Here is a 21,830-nt window from a genome sequence, read left to right as displayed (position 1 = left end):
GAGAACGCGTGCGCTCTGTCCCTGCCTAGCTCAGGCTTCTGGTTGGTGCTCCCCAACAATTGCAGGCCTCCCCTGATCCCAGCTTCACTCTACACATGCCCAGAGGGGATGGGACAGAGTGGAGGTTCAGGGCTCAAGGAGCACGGCAGAAACCAAGGCCTGTTTTTGTGAAATGGAGCCTCTCTCACATTTTGTTGCCCTCCTACCTACCTCTGCAGTGTTTGACATGAGCTGAGGAAGATTAAGTCTCCATTTGTATCTTGTCCAGCATTCTGTTCTCACACTGGCCAACCAGATACTACTACTACAACAACAACAACAACAACAACAACAACAACAACAACAACAACAACAACTCACCCATCTGGCTGGGTTTCCCCAGCCATTCTCAATGGAAAACCAACAAGCAGAACCCAAACCCAAGAGCAACTCTCCTGTGGTTTCAGCAGCCATGAATTTGTCCAATTTCCTGGGCTGGTGACCGTCTCACTGCCTCCTGTGGGAGTGAGTTCCATAGTTCAACTCTGCGCTGCATGAAGAGGTCCTTTCTTTGGTCCTCTCCCAATCTTTCAACATTCAGCTTCGCTGGACATCCATGAGTTCCAGTGCTTGGAAAGAGGGAGAGAATACTCCTCGTGATCGCTGTGTGTTACTTCCAGGACCTGAAGCCTCTGAATTCCAGCGGCTGGGGAGCAACCAAGGGAGAGGGCTGCTCCTGGGCTCATGTTCTGCTTCTGGACTTCACTGGGGCATCTAGTTGGCAAGGATGAGATCAGGATGCTGGGCTTGATGCCCCCCCCCAGCCTGATCCAGCAGGGCTTTGCTTACATGTGCTGCCTGTGGGATGCCAGTCCGGATAGGCCTCTGGTCGGATCCAGCCCGGCTGTTCTTACATCCCTGTGGCCATCACTCTGAGGCTTCTTGATGTGAATGTTTCCAGGTTTGGTTGCTGAGTGGATGGAGGACGAGAAGGAGCAGCCAAGAACCATCACTGTCCCCCTGGAGACGTATTGGCAGGGCTGCGTTAGGGATCAGGATGAAGGCCTGGAGGTAACGCAGGTTCAGAGGGGACTTTGGACTTCAGAGCAGGGGTGCCTGACCTGTGGCCCTGCCAGGGCCAGACTAGGACAGAAGATGCCAACCGACTCCTCCTCACTCTGCCACCACCTAAGGCAACTTGAGGCAGCCAGGGGAAGCCCTGAAGGTGGCGGGAGAGGGAGCAGGGGGATGGCGACGGTGGAGGAAGAGGCACAGGAGGCAGCAAGCGGCTCTGGAGGTCAGATCTGCTGCTCCTCCAGCTGCCCCCAGCAAGCAAGCCCTGAGCCCAGCGGATGCTGCCTGACTTGGAATCACCCCCTGAAATTGATGGACGGTGGATTCAGGAGAGTCCTGAGCAAAACCCCCAGCAGAATTTCCTCCCAAGGCACATTCCAGCTGCAAAAGGGGGTTTTCCTCAGGGCCACAACACACCTGAAAAGGGTTGCATTCTCCACACACAGCTTCCTTCTCAAAAAGAAACATTATCAGCCTTGAAGAAATCCTGTGCAGTTTAACAGCCACATTGCAGGAAGAATTTGCAACCAAGGCTTTTCTCATCAGCCCTTACTAAGTGAGAGAAGCTGAGACAACCAAGTTTCTCCCTTTCCCACCAAATTTTTAAGCCTCGGGGTTCAGGGCTGAATTTTGATCTGCATTTCAACCCTGAAACATGACACATTGAGGAGGAGTGGGGCAGCATTTGTATTGGGCAAAGGTGGTAACTCCCTGGGGGGCAGCCAGCGGCCTTGTTCCTTAAGGAGCCCATAGCTCTGTGTGTGTGTAGCTGGGCACTTTTCACGGGGTGAATCAGCCACCATTTTGTACTGAAGGAAGTATAGGCTGTCCACACTTAGCCTGAGAGAAGCACAGGCCTTGGCCTCCCAGAGAAGATGGTTCGCTCCGTAGTCCGGGGCTGCGATTAGCGGAGAATGGTCCTTTAGCTCTTTGCCATCTGACTCTTATTTTCCTTTCCTTTTTCTGAAATTTCCTTTCTCTCAGGCTTCCGAGAGAATTGGCTACCCTGTGATGATCAAGGCTTCGGAGGGAGGGGGCGGCAAAGGAATCCGGATAGTGGAAGCGGCAGAAGAGTTTCCCACCCGCTTCAGACAGGTGAAAGCTGCCGTGGTGGATTTATTATTAATTTACCCCGCCCTTTTCTCCAATTAACAATTAAATGTTTAATTGTTTGTTTACGGTTAACTTGTTATGTTAATGTGGCATTCCTGTATTAATTAATTTAATTTCATAGAATGTATACGCCACTTGATTGTAAAACAAACAAATAAACCATCAAATCAGTTTGCAAAGAGAGTTAATAAAATTATAAGTAAAAACAATTCTTTGATGTTCAAAAGATAAAATCAGCAATAAACTGCAATAAATGAATAAAAAATACATCAACATTCCACATATCTAGGTAGGCTTGTCTAAACAATAATGTTTTTAGCTGGTGCCAAAAAGAGTGCCTGGTGTAAATAGGCAGGGGGTTCCAGAGTGCAGGTGCTGCCACACTAAAATATCCATTTTATAATCTTATAATCCATGCAAGTGCCACTTCAGAACATTTGCAACTATCTGAGGTTTTGCTTCATGTATGAAAAGTTTCCATAGCCAAGGACAAAGCATGTTGACTGCTAGGCTTCCTTTTGGAAGTTGAGGCCGGGGTATGTTACAAATACACTAAAACGAAATTCAGGTGCTGCTCTTTGCCGCGGGTGCAGAGAACCTCAAGTCTAGGAGCTGAATATGGCTCTACATTGAGTCCTCTCTGTCTGGCCCTCGGGACTCCCCCCAAGTCGCATTTCTCCACTCCCTCCTTGAGGGCTTTGGCTGGGTGTATCCTGGAACCGTGACAGTGCCTCTTGAGGAGAGCTGTGTGGCGCTTGTGTGGCTCGCAGGTAGTCCACTGTGCAATGGGAAAAGCCCCCCCCCAAGGCTCCACCCACTCTGGCCTCTGGCCCCGCCCACAGCTGGTATGTGGCCCTCAGAAAGTTCTGTTCATGAGGGAATGTGGCCCTCAAGCTGAAAAAGGTTTTCCGACCCTGCCTCCCAAAAGCTGCACAACAGAGAATCCTTAAACCTTTGGCTTCTTCAGAATATCTGAAAATGTGTTCACATTTATTAAAATTGGCAGATCTGTACTTTGGGCTTTCCTGTGGGAAAAAATTGGGCTTTTTCTCCCAATGCTGAATCCAGATTAAACACATGGGTTGTTTTAATGTGTTCATAACAAACAGCACAAATGTTGCTTCCAGCGTTGCCGCCTGCCATGGAGTTTGCCCTTGGAGAGGCATAAATCATTAACAGATGTGAATCAGTCTGTGACGTCTGCATTCCTTTAAGGCAGGATTTTTCAGTAGGGTGCAACTTTGACGATTTGAAAAACCACTTTGGTTGACTAAAAAACGCCTCTGATTAACTGAGCAGCATTTACTGTGTTTGTTATTAACATGAACATGGCTTAGAAAGGATGCTCCCTGTTCACTCCTGCACAGGGTGGATGCCTCTCCTAAGCTGCTGCAGTATATATGTTGCAACAATTTATTTCTTAGTGTTTGGGTTTTATCACATGCACATTCAATTCACTGGCCTCATACAACTGCCTGGTGTATATGCAGTCTTATGCATATTTACTCAGAAGTAAATTCCATTAAATTCAGTGGAGCTTACTCCCAAGCAAGCACCCTGGAAATTGTTTGTTCAGGTGATGGCTCACATTATCAGGCCAGCTCTCCAGGGTGAAATCTCTGTTGTGAAACCCCTGTGTCCAGCAGAAGCGTCCTGGCATCTGTCTGTACAGTGTGCTTTTGTGCCTCTGTGTTCTTTGAGTTTTGCTCCCTCCCCTGCCCTTTCCTGATCTTCCTTACCTTATGGCCCACACAATTCAGCACCAGTAAACTGTCTCCAGAAGCCTCTCCCCCCCCCCTTGAAACTTCGAAACACCGAACTTTGGGTGTCTCATAGCCTTGTCCTGTCCTCCGCTCACATCCTTCCCCAGTCCCAACCTTGAGTAATGCTGCTCTGGAATGTACCTGGAAGGCCATAGCCAACATGACTTGGCCGCTGTACTCCATGCTCTGGTAACTTCCAGACTGGCTTGTTGTAATGCATGCATCACTTTCTGCAACTCAGAAACTCCCAACTGACCCCAAAGGCAGTGACCAGGATATGGACTGCTTTGGATTGCTTTGTGTTAATTGGTGGGTTTTTTGTCACCCACACCCATCTCAGCTTCCCCTCCTATCCAGCTGGTGTGGATTGTGTAGCATTGATCCCTGCACTGCGGGGCCTTGGACCGGATGACCTTTTGGGTCCCTTCCAGCTCCACAATTCTATGATTCTGTGGTTCTAGGTGCAGAGTGAGGCTCCAGGCTCTCCGATTTTTGTGATGAAGTTGTTGCAGCACGCCCGTCACCTTGAGGTCCAAGTCTTAGCAGATCAGTATGGGAACGCGGTTTCGTTGTTTAGCCGGGACTGCTCCATCCAAAGGAGGCACCAAAAGATTATTGAAGAAGCTCCAGCAACTGTAGCAGCAACGTCTGTGTTTGAATACATGGAACAGGTACACACACCTGAGTTTTCCAACAGGGTCATAGCTCTGTGGTAGACCACCTGCCTTGCATGCAGAAGGTCCCAGGTTCCATCCCCAAGGATTCGCAGGTAGGGCTGAGAGAGACTCCCAGTCCATGTAGACAGCACTAAGCTGGCTTGGGCCAATGTTCTGATTTGGTAAAAGGCAGCTTTCTCTATTCTTATTTAAGCTAGCCCTTTATCTGGGACCACAATAACTGGATTCTTATTCTACAGTAGCAGAGAGTGCCTGGTGCTTCTCAGGATTTTTTAGAAATAAAAGATGTTTTTTATAAAATGGATGGTGTAATTCATGAGTTTGGACCCATCATGCCAAAAACCAGGCAAAGTCACAGCAAACTTGCATTTTGGTCTGCCATTCTGATTCAAAATGGCACCTGGCACCCAAGCGTTGACAGAGACCCCTGTCCCCATCTCCTTGTTTGCACGCACCAAAACAATAAGCAAACTGAATTGCAGCCACCATTCGCAAATCATGTTTTTCTGAGTTTTGCAATGCAGGTATATAGGCGACCCCTCATTTACATAGGTTCAATATGTGCGTGACTGTGCACACATGGATTGGGCAGAGGCAGAACGAGGTGTTTGCAGGCTTTTTCAGTGGTGTTTCAGATATGTGCAATTTCACTGACACATGTGGTCCCTTAGAACGTAACCCCCGTGTAAATGGCCTACGTATATTGCCTATATTGGGGGAAAATGCACATAGAAAATAACAAAGAAAAAGTTGATGCATTAGGGGAACTTGCTTGGGAAATTGTGCAGAAATGACATAACCAAAATTTATATACTGGATGGAATGTGCACTAAAATGCATATAATTTTTTTGTGATGACTTCCCTTTCCCACAGGCCCACATCCCTGTTTTTCATTTTATTATTTACAGGTATTTCCCTTTATAGACTGCCTCTTCTCCAAAGACCTCCTCATGGTTCCCTTTTGCCCTCTTCCTCCCCCCCCCTCCTTCCTTCACACTCACAACCACCCTGTGCTGTAGATCAGGCTGAGACCAGGGTCACCCGTAGTACTTTGGGGGTGAGTGTGGATTTGAACCTGTGTCTCCCTAGTCCCTGCCCCAACACTCCGACTGCAGCACCACACTGTTCCTTGTCCCGTGTTCAAATCTCACCTTCACTGCAAACTATTTTGTTTTTTTACTTGCTGAACATATTCCTTATTCTTCAAAATTCAGTTCTCCAAAGCAGCCAATATATCAAAATGCAAGAAAAATTAAAGTCAGAGTTTCAGATAATGTAGAAGTGTGCACTTCTCTGGATGAATTGTTCCTGTCACTCTCCCAAGGCATTGCGTGTTTTATGGAGGCTTATTTTGCATGGCTGCTTTTCTCCACAGTGCGCTGTACGACTTGCCAAAATAGTGGGATACGTGAGCGCGGGAACGGTGGAATACCTCTACAGTGAAGATGGCAGCTTCCACTTCCTGGAGCTGAATCCGCGCCTGCAGGTGGAACACCCTTGTACCGAGATGATTGCTGATGTTAACTTACCTGCTGCCCAGCTTCAGGTAATTCAGATACTACTAAATGGGGTTTTTGTCCCATGGCCCTCCCCAGCCAGCATGGCCAGTGGTCAGGAACGATGGGTTTTGTAGTTCCAGCAACATCTGGAGGACCACAGGGGACCCATCCCTGTTCTCTAGGACTAGCGGGAAGCAGGATCTTTGCAGGGACCTAGAAATTTCTAAGCCTGGTGTTTTTCTCATACCACCAAAAGTCAGTCTCTTTAAGGTCTTTTTCATTGTAGTAATTTATTTATTGCATTTTTATCCCATCTTTTCCTCCATGGTGCTCCAGGGTGCCATATGTTCTCCCTCTTCACATTTATTCCCCCAAACAACCCTCCTTTACCTATCCAGTGAAGTAGGTGAGGCAGAGAGGCAGTGATTCAGTGACTGGCACAAGGTCACACCCAGTGAGCCTCATGGGCAAGGAGGGATTTGAACCCTGATATCCCAGGTCCTCGTCCAGCACGCCAGCCACACTGGCTCTCCAGTTGCAGTAAAGAATGTAGGAAGAGCCCTGCTGGATCCGGCCAAGCGCCCATCTAATCCAGCAACCTCCTTCCCACAGTGGCTGGCCAGGTGCCTGCATTTAGCTCTTCTCCATAAGAATGTAGCAAAGAAAATAACCGGAGACTGAAGTGAGCTTGCAGACCCTGGTTAAGAGGGGAACCTGATTAGTGCTAAACATGATTAAGACTTGGTGCACATGTACTCTTCAACTGTGGATGAGCGTATGGGAGCCTGTAAGAGAGAGAAAAAAGGAGTATGGGATTTTTACAAGCCGCTCCTAATCTCTTAGCTGCGGTTGAGACTATGGGTTCATCCACACTCCCACTTGCTTTCTAGAATCATAGAATCATAGAGTTGGAAGAGACCACAAGGGCCATTGAGTCCAACCCCCTGCCAAGCAGGAAACACCATCAGAGCACTCCTGACATATGGTTGTCAAGCCTCTGCTTAAAGACCTCCAAAGAAGGAGACTCCACCACACTCCTTGGCAGCAAATTCCACTGTCAAACAGCTCTTACTGTCAGGAAGTTCTTCCTAATGTTTAGGTGGAATCTTCTTTCTTGTAGTTTGGAACCATTGCTCCGTGTCCGCTTCTCTGGAGCAGCAGAAAACAACCTTTCTCCCTCCTCTATGTGACATCCTTTTATATATTTGAACATGGCTATCATATCATCCCTTAACCTCCTCTTCTCCAGGCTAAACATGCCCAGCTCCCTTCTAGGCACAGGTCCGAGCAGTTACCCCCTTTCCCCGCTCCTTTCCCATGGAAAACCCATTCTTTAGTACTAAATTAGAGCAAACATCAATCTGGAGAAAACCCGAATTGCACTTTGCTCTGATTGAGCACCAAAAAGCAGTTTTCTCTGGGGGGAAGCAGAGGGAAAAGAGGAAATGTGAATAAGCCTTTAAGGGTTATCTGCATTCACTTGGCAGTTTATTTAATTTTCCTGTTGTTTCCCTAATTGTTAAGTTCTGGTTTATATTTGAGCTTTCACGTGATGTAAAAGACACTTCCTGAAATATAGTGGAATATAGCACAAGTTTAGCACTTGTTTCCATGTTATTTGCAAATAGATTTGTTTTCTGGAAGCAAATATCATGGAAATGAGTGCTAAATGTACATCATATTACCAGAAGTAGTTTTTATGTTATCTGAAAACTCAAATAGAATGCAGAAATTAACAGTCAGGGAAATGTCAAGAAAACAGAATAAACTGCCATGGAATGCAGCCAATATCTTGCCATGTGTTCTGATGCAAAGAAGATAACTGCATCCCATGAAATAAAATGTTTGTAAAAGCATCTGGAAAGGACCCTGAAAGGTCCAAGGAATTCTGTTTCCTTTTGCCCCTTCTTTTCTCTTCCTCCTCTCAGATTGCCATGGGTGTGCCTTTGCACAGACTGAAGGACATCCGAGCCCTCTATGGGGAACCCCCCTGGGGGGATTCTCCCATTGCCTTTGAGAGCCCCAGCAATGTGCCCGTCCCCAGGGGCCACGTGATTGCAGCACGGATCACCAGTGAAAATCCTGATGAGGTCAGTCATGGAGACTCAAGCTGTCCTTACCTGTAAGGAGATGGAGAGGGGATGCTGAGAGAGCTTGGGTCCACATTGCAAGCGTGTGGGATGTGAATCCTTTTATCAAGCAGTGTCAAACCTCTGTGCAACAGGAGGAGTTCGCAAATTGCCTATTGTTTATTTTTTTATTTTTTTGGGACCCCAGCTTTCCACCTAAGGTTCTGTTATGTTGCTTACAATCTAAAAATGAAATAAAAGCACAATCCAGCAACCATTAAATATGAACATATAACAATGAAGTTTATTATTAAATATTATTATTCAAGATGAAGCAGCAAGGACTAGCAGACGCAGTAAAACACAATTAAGTCCAGGATTGCTTGGAGAAGATCTTGCAGGAACTCAGATGACCCTGCAAGATCTGCAAGAGCCCCCCCCCCTTAATGAGGGCACTGCCTGGGTCCTTGCCCCTTCAAGCAAGATGGGGAGCATCAAAGTGGACACAAAAAGAGCTTTTAAGCTTTCCGCCTTGCTTGGATTTAACTTGTGGAATTTCAATCATGTTCTACCACGTATGGTTGAAATAATTCAAGTTAAGAGTGAGTGCCTATGATACGATCACACTGTAGTAAAGACCTGGGGACATTAAAGCCCACATCCGGTTTTTCTTAGTACCGGTCAGGTAACAGGTCAGTGACTCTGCTGTCTCATGTTTACCATTTTTGTGGCAAGCTGCCTTTTGAGACCTCACTTAAAAGTCGGCGGGGAAATAAGGCAAAAGTGTAAACGCATGTTCTCCCCACTTTCCTGCTCCCCATATCTCTCTTTTGCACCTTGCAGGGCTTCAAGCCAAGCTCTGGCACCGTGCAGGAGCTGAATTTCCGCAGCAACAAGAACGTCTGGGGGTACTTCAGTGTGGCAGCCACTGGCGGCTTGCATGAATTTGCTGACTCTCAGTTTGGACACTGTTTCTCCTGGGGAGAGAACCGAGAGGAAGCCATCTCGTGAGTATTTCACTGTCATCAACCTTAGTGGCCTTAAGGAGTTGGGAGCAGGTTACCTGCGAGATCACCTTGCCCTGCATATGCTCACTTGACTGCTTTGAGCTTCAGAATGGACACCCTTGGAGGTGCCACATAACATTTGTTCCACATTGTGGCCGCACCACACTTTGGAACTCCCTGCCTATAGATACCACTGTGAATCTATACAGTGAATAGATGTTCACTGTATTCTTTTTCATACCTGTGAGAACCACTTTTGTTTAGGCAAGCCTGCCCAGATACATTGAATGTTGGCATGTTGTTTTAATCTGATTTTAGCTTATCACTGAGGTTAATTATTATTTGAATGTTTTAAATAGCTGCTTTTAACTGTTGCTGAACTACAACTCCCATCACCCCTGGCCTTTGGCCATGCTTGCTTGGGCTGATGGGAGTTGTAGTTCAGCAACATCTGGAGGGCCAAAGCTACCCCACCCCTGCAGTAAGTTAAAACAAGAGCCATGATGTTGGGCTGTGAGCTTTCCCCCTCAAATGGCAGTCACCAAAGTGTAGCTTGAGGATAAGGAAATGTGCGGCTTCATGATATGATGGTAAACTTTTTAGATGATCAGACTGCAATCCTATCCACATCTGTTTGGGAGTAATCCCAACTGAGTGAATGCAAAGGGTTGCCCTGCAGATGTTATTAGGGAGAGGAGAGAAGGAGATGCAAGACTGCCTCTTTTCATACCAGCATTTCCAGTAACATCTACCGTAATTCCAGGCTGTGATTGGATGATACTTCAGAAAGGGCCTTGCTTCACCCCCTGATAAATCAAATTTCCAGCTATCTTTTTGAGAAAAGCAAATTTATTGTTGTACGCAGAGTCTAGATAAAAAATAAAAATAAAATCTCCTGAGGCAGATCTGTACCTTAATAAGAAGGGTTATCTTCTCAGAAACTTAGTAGTAGCTCTGAAGGAGCTGTCCATCCGTGGGGACTTCAGGACAACAGTCGAGTACCTGGTCAAGCTGCTGGAAACAGAGAGTTTCCAGGCCAACGAGACTGACACCAGCTGGCTAGATCACCTGATTGCAGAGAAAGTGCAGGTGAGCCGAGCTCCGGGTGCCAGTCATTTATGCCATGCTTCTGAATATATACTGCATATTTTTTATTAACCTTTTGGGATTCAAAGATGTGAGCAGCTTGGTCTGAATTCTTTCTTCTTATGAAGAAGTTGTCTGTCTATCGGTCTGCCTACATTATTTTCCCTTCAGGCAGAGAAGCCAGACACTATTCTGGGCGTGGTCTGTGGCGCTCTCAACGTGGCGGATGCTCTGTTCAGGACGTCTATGGATGATTTCCTGCATTCGCTTGAAAGGTAAAGCGCCACCTAAAGGAGTGTTGGGGGTGTTACACCACTCAGCCGCATTTGAGAAACTCTTCCTACTCACCTGGGCTTTGGTGCTGACTTGCAGTCGCAAATTATGTTGCAGGGAGTGGCAGCATAGCTAAAGAGCAGCTGTCCGAGCATAGCAGCAAAGTGTGTGTGTGTGGAATGCTTAGAGTATTCTAAAGGTGCTCTGCAGATCTGTCTTCAAAAGATTGTTCTGAAGAGTAACTGAAGGGCGGTGGAGAGGGGAGGAAGAGGATTGTAGGGCAATTTTTGTGCTAAGATGGGATTGTCTTCCAGGGGCCAAGTCCTACCAGCAGCCTCACTTTTGAACATTGTTGACGTTGAGCTTATTTACGAAGGCATGAAATACTCACTCAAGGTACTGCTTGCGAAAGGTTGATCCAAAGGGGAAGGCTCAGAGAGCCAGTTGATTTGTGTGCCAAATGTCCCAGGCTCAGTCCGCAAAGACTACTCCAGTTAGGCTGGGGAAAGACTCCTGTCTGAAGCCCTGGAGAGCCCCTGCCAGCCAGTGCAGGCAACACTGGGCTACATGGACTTGACACAAGGCGGCTTCCCACCGGGAGTCTTTATATGCAGGGTGCGGCTTGGGAACTTGATTGGAGAGCAGACTGTACCTGTTGCTTAGGGAGTAAGAAGATAATGAAGTTGTTCATCATGGGACATAAATACAGGTGCCACTACCTGAACATAATCAGTCCTCAGGAAATGGTTTGTCATGAGAGTGTTTGTGTAACAAGTCAACATTTTCTATTGATTCCTATGAGGAAATGTATAATGCTTTTCTGACCACGCAATTTTGTCCCCAAAATGACGAAAAGACCCAGGAAGCCCCTCTGAAACCTTGCAAAAAGCAACCAAGGAAGGGAAGAATGCTCTTATTTGCCCCCTCTCTCCCCCTTCACCCCCACCATGGTTTCGGCAGAACAGCTGCTGCAGGGCAGCCAAACATGAAAAGCAATGCTTTCTTGAGGCAGCTTATCTACACGCAGATCTGGCTGTTTGAATATCTGAATCTGCAGTGTGTATTGTGAGGTTGGAAGTGGGCAGGGTGATAGATGGGGTAACTTGGGGGTTTCCTTCCCACTCTGAGGGGAAGATGGGTAAAAGGGCTCCCATTTTCTTTTTCTGGCGCTTGGGCAGGTTGCTCGCCAATCGCTGTCTACCTACGTGATCATAATGAACAACACCCACATAGAGATCGACGTCCACAGGTTGAATGACGGGGGGCTCCTGCTCTCCTACGATGGCAACAGTTATACCACGTACATGAAGGAAGAAACGGACCGGTAAGTGGATTTCTGAGTTGCTGCTTCTTGCTCTTTGTGGAATCCAGTTCAAGGCTTAGCAAGGGAGAGAAGCTTTTCCAGGCCACCTACAAGGGAAGAGAGCGGCCTTGTCTAGGCACACGTGCAGCAGCCTTTTGCTCACAATTAAGTCGCAGTTGCCTGTGATGGAATGGCTAGCAGCTTAGGCTGGGAGCTGTAGGCCAGGGCTGTGCATTCACTTTGGCTGTCAGGTCCTGCATTCAATTCCCAGACCAGATAAGACAAACCTTTAGAAGAGGGAGGAAAGATTAGCATAAAAGCAATAACAGCTCACATAGAAAAAGGGGGGAACTCTAAAGAAAAGCATAACAACTAGAGCTGCAGTGTTAAAGTTATAAGTAGCTAGATTAATCAACTAAATGGTGCCTCAATTAATTGGGCCGCAGATTTTAAATTTTTTTACATGTGCAAATACTATTTTTAATACAACTATTTATTAAAACTGCTTATATGGTTGGCAGGTGGCAGTGATCTGTTTTAATCTGGTGTTTTTGTTATAGCATAAATCTGAAGCAAAAAAAGCATGAGAGTTGGAAGGGACCCCCAGGGGTCATCTAGCCCAACCCCCGCAATGCAGGAATCACACCTAAAGAATCACTCACAGGTGGCCATCCAACCTCTGTTTCAAAACCTCCAAGGAAGGGAGAATCCTCCACCTTCTGAGGTTGGGCGTTCCACATCCTGTGCTTGAGAACTATTCTGTACATTCATTGGCAAATTAATCACCCCCCCCATTAAATTAGTTTAAATATTTAAAATGAATATTTAACTTAAGATTTCTTGGTCACAGCAACTGATGGAAAGACGCAACAGTAAAGGGACACCCTTCTCTCTGCAATGGGTAGCAGTTAACACCCTAAAAGCTAAACCCCCCCCCCCGTCTCTTTTCGACTCCAGATACCGCATCACCATTGGCAATAAAACCTGCGACTTTGAAAAGGAGAATGACCCAACCTTGCTCCGTTCTCCCTCTGCTGGGAAGCTCCTGCAGTACACGGTGGATGACGGGGGACATGTCTGTGTGGGCCACAGCTATGCGGAAATCGAGGTAGCCCTGCATTTGGCCGGCTGGGAAGCATTTCTGAGGATGCTCTGGAGCTGCCTTCCCAGCCACCGCATGGCAGGGGCAAACGGGAGCATATTGGGCGCAATGAACTTTCAGCTCAGAGTGTGTGGGGATGAGTGGATCATTTCTGGGGTGCCCCTTTCCCTGGATGCCCCAAGCACACACTTATTTTGCTTAAGGGCTAATCCAGGCCTGTGTGAATCCAGCTTTCATCCGAGGCCTGTCAGCAAGGGTGAGGAAGCCTCCTGTCACTCTCCAAACAGGTGATGAAGATGGTGGTGACCTTGGCAGTGGAGGAATCGGGCCTCATCCATTACGTGAAGCGGCCAGGTACATTGCTGGAGACGGGCTGCGTTGTGGCGAGGCTTGAGCTGGACAACCCCACCAAAGTCCACCTGGTAAGTGAGCCGGGGCTGATTGGGAAAGGAAGGTGTGTCTGGCTGGGCTCTCCTCCGCCTCTGCTCCGCCCTTCCGGATTCTAAAAGGATTTTCTCTGCTTTCTTCCTTCTTGTGCTGCCCTCCCCAATGTCTCCCCATCCCCACCTCCAGGCCCAGTTGTACACCGGTGGGCTGCCCACTCAACAGCCCCTGCCCATCCTCGGTGAGAAATTGCACCAGGTCTTCCACAACGTGCTGGAGAGCCTGATGAACGTCATGAATGGATATTGTTTGCCAGAGCCATATTTCAGCACCAAAGTAAGGGGGGGGGTCTCCTTGTGTGCAAAGACCCTGGCTGGTTTTGCATGTGTGAGTGTTTGTAATATGATTTTTATTAAGATTAATCTAAAACAATACAAACAACAGATCTATCAGTCAAAGCCAAGTCCCACACCCTCTCATGCCAGATGCTTCACTTGTCCTGCACAGAAAGCAAGGAGGTTGTGGGTTGCCCTGGAGGCCAACAAAGTCCCACAGCAGGGACAGGAAGCCTTCTTCTCATCTCCTTCCTGCTGGGGGGAGCTCGGGGGTGGCAGGGCCGAGCCACGTCAGAGGCTGTGGTGGTAATGCGGAATAGGGCTCAACGGTTCCTGGCAGGAACAAGCCAGGGATCTTCCACAAGCAAAGCAACTGGGGCCTCTTCCTTGTGCTTGGCAGGCTCCCAGGCACTCCTGGCCAAAGCTGGCTACCATTGCACCAGACAGTTTTCTCAGGTGTGCAGAACTTCTCTTAATACAGTCATACCTCGGGATAAATACGCTTCAGGTTGAGCGCTTTTGGGTTGTGCTCCGTGGCGACCCGGAAGTAATGGAGTGCGTTACTTCCAGGTTTCTCCGCTCGTGCATGCACAGACGGTCAAAATGACATCACTCGCAGGCGCGGAAGCGGCGAAATGCGACCTGTGTACGCGCAGGCGCACTGTCGCGTCTTACGTTCTGTTCAGGATGCGAGCAGGGCTCCGGAACAGATCCCGTTCGCATCCCGAGGTACCACTGTACTTCCCTTGGGTTGCTTGGCAGTCCCCATACCAATAGAGCCCCTCAGCACAAACTGCCGATGCCCCTGAACTTGCCTTTTCCCAAACTGAATCTGTGTCTTATTTGGGAGGTCCTTGTGTCCCTGATAATTTACTCCTTTTTGATGTTGTTGTTCAGCTCAAAGAATGGGTCTTCAAGCTGATGAAGACCCTCCGGGACCCATCTCTTCCTCTCCTGGAGCTGCAGGAGATCATGACAAGCATTTCGGGCCGCATCCCGCCATCTGTGGAGAAGTCAATCCGGAAAGTGATGGCCCAGTATGCCAGCAACATCACCTCAGTGCTGTGCCAGTTCCCCAGCCAGCAAGTGAGGGCTGCAGTGGGGAGGGGGAGGGCAGGTGATGCCAGGAGGACTGGGGGTGGGCTGCCTTCAAAGAAATGCTGGGGAGGCCCAGGGGGGATCCTGAGAGAACTGGGGGTGTTCTTGAGCTTTGTGCAGAGTTTCCCCTCCCCTCCCCCTGCCTAGGTCTGTGTAACTGAAGTTACTGCTCTTCTCCAGTTGGCATGCAGGGGTCCTCCAGATTGTGATGTGTTAATATGTGACAGCAAAGGGGTCTAATGAAATCCTGGGCTGCATCCACAGAAGTCTAGTGTCCAGCTCAAGTCATTGTACAGCTCTATTCTGCCTTTGTCAGGCCCCACCTGGAATCTTTGTCCAGTTCTGGGCGTCACAATTTAAGACGGATATGGACAACCTGGAAGGTGTGCAGAGGAGGGTGACCAAGATGATCAAGGGTCTGGAAACCCAGCCTGATGAGGAACAGGTTGAAGGAGCTGGGGATGTTTAGCCTGGGAAAGAGGAGACTGAGAGGGGACTTGGCCTTACTTTCAGCATAGGAGGGCGCTCATACAGAGGATAGAGTGAGCTTGATTTCTGCTGCTCTAGAGGGTAGGACATGAACCAATGGATTCAACTTTCTGATGGTAAGAGCTGTTCAGTAGTGGAGTGGACTCCCCCAGAAGGCTCTCCTTCACTGGAGGTTGTTAAACAGAGGTTGGGGATTATTTTGCTGTGCTTCCTGCATTGCTGGGAGTTGGACTGGATGACCCTTGAGGTCCCTTCCAGTCCTACAGTTCTTTGATTCTATGAACATCCTCTGCTGCTCTGGAGAAAGAAGCATGGGCACAGAACTGAAAGTGCAGAAACAGGCGGCTCCTAAGTCATCTCCTCTAGTTTTTCTCCTTGCCCTCTCTTTCCTTCCTGTAAAAGACATGCTAGGGTCCATAAGCAGCTTCAGGGGAGAGGGCTCTTGTGCTCAGGTCCTGCTTGCAGATGTACAGGCATCTGCTTGGCCCCTGTGAGAACAGGAGGCTGGACTAGATGGGCCACTGGCTGGATCCAGCAGCCAGGCTTTTCTGATGTTCTTTTGCCTCCCAGATTGCCAGCATTCTGGACAGCCATGCAGCCACCCTGCAGCGGAAAGCTGACCGGGAGGTCTTCTTCCTGAACACCCAGAGCATCGTGCAGCTAGTTCAGAGGCAAGTTCAGGGGGTGGGCACCCTGCCCTTCTCCTCACTTACATGCAGCATACATTCCCTACACCCAATGTGTGTGCTGGGTGTCTAGTTTTTTTCTGCTTTCCTAGCTGGGGCTGATTTGAGTTGTAGTCAAAAACATCTAGACAGCACCAGGTTGAGGAAGGCTGGTTTAATGAATATGCTGTGGCCTTGCCTAGAAGGAGGAGAGTTGCAGCAAACAGCCCATTGGGGGCCTTTTCCTACATTATATATTTGAAAGTTGTTTCTTTCTTTAAGATTTCATAACTAAATTTTGCATGGTGGCTCCTCAGTTCAAGAATCGGATTTTCATTTACATTGGGATACAGTTGGATACCATTTTGAATCAAGAATTGGTTTCTTAGAATTCCAGAGCAACACAGGGTTCAACTTGCTCTGACCTGATACATAAATTATGTGCTTCCTTTTTTTAAAAAAAGGTAAACCTTCATACTTTTTCATCTACTTTATTCAAACACCTATGCTTCACAATTAAATTCCTCAAGCTAGCAACATGACATTTTTAGCTGAGAGTTGAAAGTACTTTACAAGAGGTGGCGTTGCTCATCCTACCAATGCCTGTTGTAAACAGGCTGAGCATTAGAAACCAGCAGGCTCTTGCATTAGAAACCTGCAAAGCCTATTTAACCAAAATCAGTGGGACAAAGCTATGTAGGTGCTCACCACGAGAAGCAAAGCCCCTGTGAACCCACCTTCAGCTCTCCAAAAGCTCTTGTCAACCCCAGCAAGAGAGGAATACATCTGTTCCCCTCGTTTAGGTATCGCAGTGGCATCCGAGGCCACATGAAATCAGTCGTGTTGGATCTCCTAAGGTGTTATTTGCAGGTGGAGACCCAGTTCCAGCAAGGTAGGCTCAACAACAGGTTTGCCGCTCTTCGGTCATCACGGGAGTGAAAGAGGGAGACCAAATCTGACAAGCACCCCTTTTTATTTTCCCTTTTCGTCTCAGCTCACTATGACAAATGTGTGATCCACCTCCGCGAGCAATACATGCCCAACATGACCCCGGTTCTGGAATGCATTTTCTCCCATGCGCAGGTGGCAAAGAAGAATCTCCTGGTGACGATGTTGATTGTGAGTAGCAGGAGGAAGCTAAGAGCCAGGAGTCCTCTCAGAACAAGAAAGGGGCTTCCTGGGGAGCCACAGATTTTTGTGTGTGTATGTGTGCAGCGGGTCTGTGGCCCTCCGGGCCTGGTTGGACGGCAGCATCCATCTTCCCTGGCCACCGGTCATTCTGACTGGGGCTGGTGGGAGTTGTTGTTTGGCCACCTCTGGAGCAGCCCCCAGACTCACCATTCATTCAAAATTTTATTGGTATGATGCTTTTCTACAAAAATGAATCTTGCTCAAAGCAGCTTGCAACAAAGAAAACAGGAAGGCATTTCGAAATCAGCCACTGCAAGAGCAATTTCATTTCCCAGTAGCATAATAGCAAATGTAACAGCATACAAAAGTGCCAACATTTCAATACCAATACTGTATAATAAGATTACGCTAACAACATTCTGCCTCTTGGCAATAGCAAAAATAGCAAGGGAGCTGCTGGAAACCCCTCTTCCGAGATGTTGTTCCCCCTTCTGCTTTCAGCTTCAGAAGCTGGGCTCTCTATCCGCTGCTGGTTCCTTTCTACATTGGTGCAGGAAGAGATAATACAGTCTGTTCTGAACAGAAAGCAAAATTAATTGTAAATAATGTGGTTACGGAAGAATTTAAGATAGAAAAAGGGACACGACAGGGGTGCCCAATTTCCCCGTTGCTTTTTATATCAGTTCTGGAGGTCTTGCTGAACATGATTAGAAGAGACCAGTTGGTTAAAGGTATACAGGTCGGAGCTAAACAGTACAAATTGAGAGCATTTGCAGATGACTTAGTTTTGACGCTACAGGAGCCAGAATCTAGTACTAAAAGGGTTTTAGACTTAATTCAAGAATTTGGTCAAGTGGCAGGATTTAAATTGAACAAGTTAAAAACTAAGGTTTTAGAGAAAAATTTAACACCAATTGAAAAAGAAAGGTTTCAGAATGAGACAGGTTTGACTTTGGTTAAGAAAGTGAAATATTTGGGGATTAATATGACAGCAAAAAATGTGAATTTATTTAAAGATAATTATGAAAAAGGTTGGACGGAAGTGAAAAAAGATTTAGAAATTTGGTCAAACTTGAAGCTTTCCTTGTTGGGACGAATTGCAGTTATAAAAATGAATGTGTTGCCTAGAATGTTGTTTGTGTTCCAAACATTGCAAATTGTGGACAAGATGGACTGTTTCAAGAAGTGGCAGAAAGATATTTCTAGATTTGTCTGGCAGGGCAAGAAGCCCAGAATAAAAATTAAGATATTAACTGATGTAAAGGAAAGGGGTGGATTTGCCCTGCCAGACCTTAAACTCTATTATGAATCAGCAGCATTCTGCTGGTTGAAAGACTGGCTGCTTCTTGAGAACGCAGACATTTTGGACTTAGAAGGATTTAATAATGCTTTTGGGTGGCATGCATATTTGTGGTACGACAAGGTTAAAGTACATAAAGCATTTAAAAACCATATTGTCAGGAAAGCATTGTTTAATGTTTGGATAAGATACAAAGACTTATTGGAAAATAAAACCCCAAGGTGGTTGTCACCAATGGAAGTGAAAGCTTTTAAAAGACTCAATATGGAGTCCAAATGGCCAAAATATTGGGAAATTTTGGAGCAAGAGGGAGATAAATTGAAATTGCAGAGTTTTGAGAAACTAAAAAACAAAGTGCGAGATTGGCTTCATTATTATCAGATAATGGAGGCTTATAAATTGGATAAGAAAATTGGATTCCAGGTGGAAAAATCAAAATTAGAAACAGAATTGTTAGAACCCAAAACTAAGATTTTGTCAAAGATGTATAACTTGCTGCTGAAATGGAACACCCAGGATGAAACAGTGAAGTCTGCTATGATTAAATGGGCACAGGATGTTGGACATAATATCATGTTTCCTGACTGGGAACAGTTATGGACCACCGGTTTGAAATTTACGGCATGTAATGCCTTAAGAGAAAATATAATGAAAATGATATATAGGTGGTACATAACCCCAGTCAAGCTTGCAAAAATTTATCACTTGCCCGATAACAAATGTTGGAAATGTAAAGAGACTGAAGGTACATTCTTTCACCTTTGGTGGACGTGCCCAAAGATTAAGGCTTTCTGGGAAATGATCTATAATGAACTGAAAAAGGTATTTAAATATACCTTCCTTAAGAAACCAGAGGCCTTTCTTCTGGGCATGGTCGGCCAATTGGTGCCAAAGAAAGATAGAACTCTTTTTATGTATGCAACAACAGCAGCAAGAATACTCATCGCGAAGTATTGGAAGACACAAGATTTACCCACTCTCGAAGAATGGCAGATGAAGGTGATAGACTATATGGGACTAGCAGAAATGACCGGCAGAATCCGAGACCAGGGAAAAGAGTCGGCGGAAGAAGACTGGAAGAAATTTAAAGACTATTTGCAGAGGCATTGCAAAATTAATGGACATTAGAGGGATGCTGGACAGAAATTAAGTGGTTACCAGCTGTAATGTAAAGGTTGAGCAATAAGTTATAATAAGTTATAATAAGGATTTGCTGAGTTAAGGATTTGAACTGGAATACAAAAGGGGGAGGTGAGAGGAGGTCTGGGAAACAAGTTAATGGAAATAAGTAATGGAAATTATATTTGTTTTAACTGTTTTTAATTTTGTATCTTTGTATTTTTGTTACTTTTTGTTACTTTTTGTTTTTTGTTTTTTGTATTAATTTGGAAACTCTAATAAATATTTATTTTTAAAAAAAGAGAGAGATAATACAGTCTGGCATTTTTTACCTCCAGGATCACCTTTGTGGCCGAGACCACACCCTGACCGATGAGCTGATGGCCATTCTGAATGAGCTGACTCAGCTTAGCAAAACAGAGCACTCCAAAGTGGCCTTGAGGGCCAGGCAGGTCAGTGGGACTCCCGTGTTCTTCCTTCATTCCTGGAACTGCAGGCATTTTGTGCCAAGGCTTTGTGTTGCTGCCTAAGGGGAGAAGGTTCCAAATGGCCCCATGTCAAGCTTTGCATGCCCTGGAGGAGGGTTTGGGTTTCTCAAGGAATCTGAGGAGACCTTCCAGAGCACCTGGCATGGATGGGAAGAGTGTGGCTCTCTGGATGTTGTTGGGCACTCAACACCCAGCAGCCAGCATGGCCAGTTGTCTCAGGATGATGGATGTTGTAGCTCAGCGACATCTGGAGGGCTACAGATGTTCCTTCTCCTTAGCATTGACTCTGTGTTTGACAGAAAGAGGATGATCCTGATATGTCCAGGTGGTAACTCTTCAGATTCCAGCTACAATGCATTTTGCAATATGGCCAACCTGATTCTGTTGGTTTTTTGTTCTGTTTTGTTTTTTACAAATTTACTCAGCATTTTAAACTCATAGAATCATAGAATCATAGAGTTGGAAGAGACCACAAGGGCCATCGAGTCCAACCCCCTGCCTGTATTGCTTCTGCTTATTAACCCCCTCCAATTGTAATGCTTCTGCTTATTGCGATGTGTTGCTGTTGTGCTTTATTTCTGATGTTTTGTTTTCCTGCTGTATTCTATATTTTGCATTTATTATTTTTATGTTTAAGGTGTTGTCTGTGAATGACAACAAGATTAACAGTTTGATTTATACTTTGGGGTTAAAACAGATGGTGCTCTAGTTTTTGTATGTGTCAGCATGGAAAGACCGTTTGAAAATGTCTGGTCTTTGAAATCTCAGAAGAGATAGGGGCACTTTCAGTGTCTTTCCCCACTAACTTTTACATCTCCTGATCGTTTGCTCCCACGCTTTTCAGATCGTTTGAAATCCTCCGTCTTGGAGGCAGAATAAACGGCACAAAAGTTAGCAATTGTGCACAAATCTTGCTTTTCACTTGTATGTTTCAAAAGGTTTGCTGGGGCCTTGAAAGGCCCCCTGTGATTCCTCTCTCCTTGCTTCCCTTGGGCCGGTTGAACCCAAGCCCCTTTTTGTTCCAGGTGCTGATTGCCTCCCACCTCCCTTCCTACGAACTGAGGCACAACCAGGTGGAATCCATTTTCCTCTCAGCCATAGACATGTATGGACACCAGTTCTGCCCTGAAAACCTAAAGGTGACCTGGATTGCTTGTTAGGTCTGGCTCTTGCAACTGACAGCATCTGTTCACACTAAAGAGCCATTGTCGTGTCTTGGCAAGAGTGCTGGACTAGGACCCAGGAGAGACCGGGGTTCAAATCCCCACTTGGCCATGAGGCTCCCTGGGTGTCCTTGGGCAGTCACTCATGCTCAGCCAAACCTACCTCACAGGGTCGTTTTGAGGATAAAATGGGGAGGAAGAGAATTGTGTGTGGCACCTTGAGCTCCTAGGAGAGAAAAACAGGTTGGATACGAATACATGACATAAACTTGAGTCACGCTTTAGCCAAGAAGTACTCAGGGGTGGAGCTGGTCCTTTGCCCAGAGTCAGTCTATCAAATCCCTCATTTTTAAAAAAGTAAATAAACTTAGCTGAGAAAGACCCCTGCATGCTTCTCAGAGAAGACAGCATTTTCAAACTATAGTTTTTATTCATTCCTTGTATGACTCTTCCTTCTCCTTGTGAGTATTATGCCCTGTGGGCAGATCCATACTTTAGGGATGTAGATGGGTATAGAGAGAAGAACTCTAAGCAGCAGCGTCAAAATCCCACGCTGCCTCTTGATGCTTTTGTCGAAACCTCAGCTGTGTGCACGACACAAACACAGTGATTGTTGGTGATAACTCCATCTTCTTAACTTTGCTACAGTAATATAAAGCTTGCAGTGGGGGAGAGGGCCTTGGTCTCATTTGAGGCCTGAGTGATTCTAATC

The 21,830-nt window shown here is 46.5% G+C and overlaps 1 protein-coding gene and 1 long non-coding RNA gene across 7 annotated transcripts in view; one reads left to right on the top strand and one right to left on the bottom strand.

Annotated features, from left to right (window-relative positions):
* Positions 1-7,172, bottom strand: part of LOC309327364 — a 53,341-nt gene extending 46,169 nt beyond the window's left edge. The window contains exon 1 of the long non-coding RNA XR_014150522.1: positions 7,116-7,172. This is a non-coding gene — a long non-coding RNA (uncharacterized lncRNA). The remainder of the gene's footprint in view (positions 1-7,115) is intronic.
* Positions 1-21,830, top strand: part of ACACB (acetyl-CoA carboxylase beta) — a 68,337-nt gene that overhangs the window by 18,340 nt on the left and 28,167 nt on the right. For 5 of the 6 annotated variants that reach the window (XR_014150496.1, XM_081836488.1, XM_081836486.1 and 2 more), the window contains exons 8-26: positions 941-1,050; positions 2,038-2,148; positions 4,391-4,600; positions 5,983-6,153; positions 8,035-8,196; positions 9,019-9,182; positions 10,121-10,271; positions 10,440-10,543; positions 10,856-10,937; positions 11,720-11,865; positions 12,802-12,952; positions 13,234-13,368; positions 13,520-13,666; positions 14,563-14,751; positions 15,823-15,923; positions 16,721-16,809; positions 16,912-17,036; positions 19,806-19,919; positions 20,981-21,094. Coding sequence is in view for 4 of the 6 variants with exons in the window: in XM_081836488.1 (XP_081692614.1) it covers positions 941-1,050; positions 2,038-2,148; positions 4,391-4,600; positions 5,983-6,153; positions 8,035-8,196; positions 9,019-9,182; positions 10,121-10,271; positions 10,440-10,543; positions 10,856-10,937; positions 11,720-11,865; positions 12,802-12,952; positions 13,234-13,368; positions 13,520-13,666; positions 14,563-14,751; positions 15,823-15,923; positions 16,721-16,809; positions 16,912-17,036; positions 19,806-19,919; positions 20,981-21,094 (2,576 nt within the window). In the remaining 2 variants the exon portion in view is untranslated. The remainder of the gene's footprint in view (positions 1-940; positions 1,051-2,037; positions 2,149-4,390; positions 4,601-5,982; positions 6,154-8,034; positions 8,197-9,018; positions 9,183-10,120; positions 10,272-10,439; positions 10,544-10,855; positions 10,938-11,719; positions 11,866-12,801; positions 12,953-13,233; positions 13,369-13,519; positions 13,667-14,562; positions 14,752-15,822; positions 15,924-16,720; positions 16,810-16,911; positions 17,037-19,805; positions 19,920-20,980; positions 21,095-21,830) is intronic. The other variant, XR_014150497.1, reaches the window with a different exon arrangement.

The sequence above is a fragment of the Podarcis erhardii genome (assembly GCF_964252035.2).
Source record: "Podarcis erhardii genome assembly, chromosome: 13".
In the NCBI taxonomy this organism is placed as follows: domain Eukaryota; kingdom Metazoa; phylum Chordata; class Lepidosauria; order Squamata; family Lacertidae; genus Podarcis; species Podarcis erhardii.
Note: the sequence above shows the minus strand (reverse complement) of the source record. Positions and strands in the feature narration are given on the sequence as shown.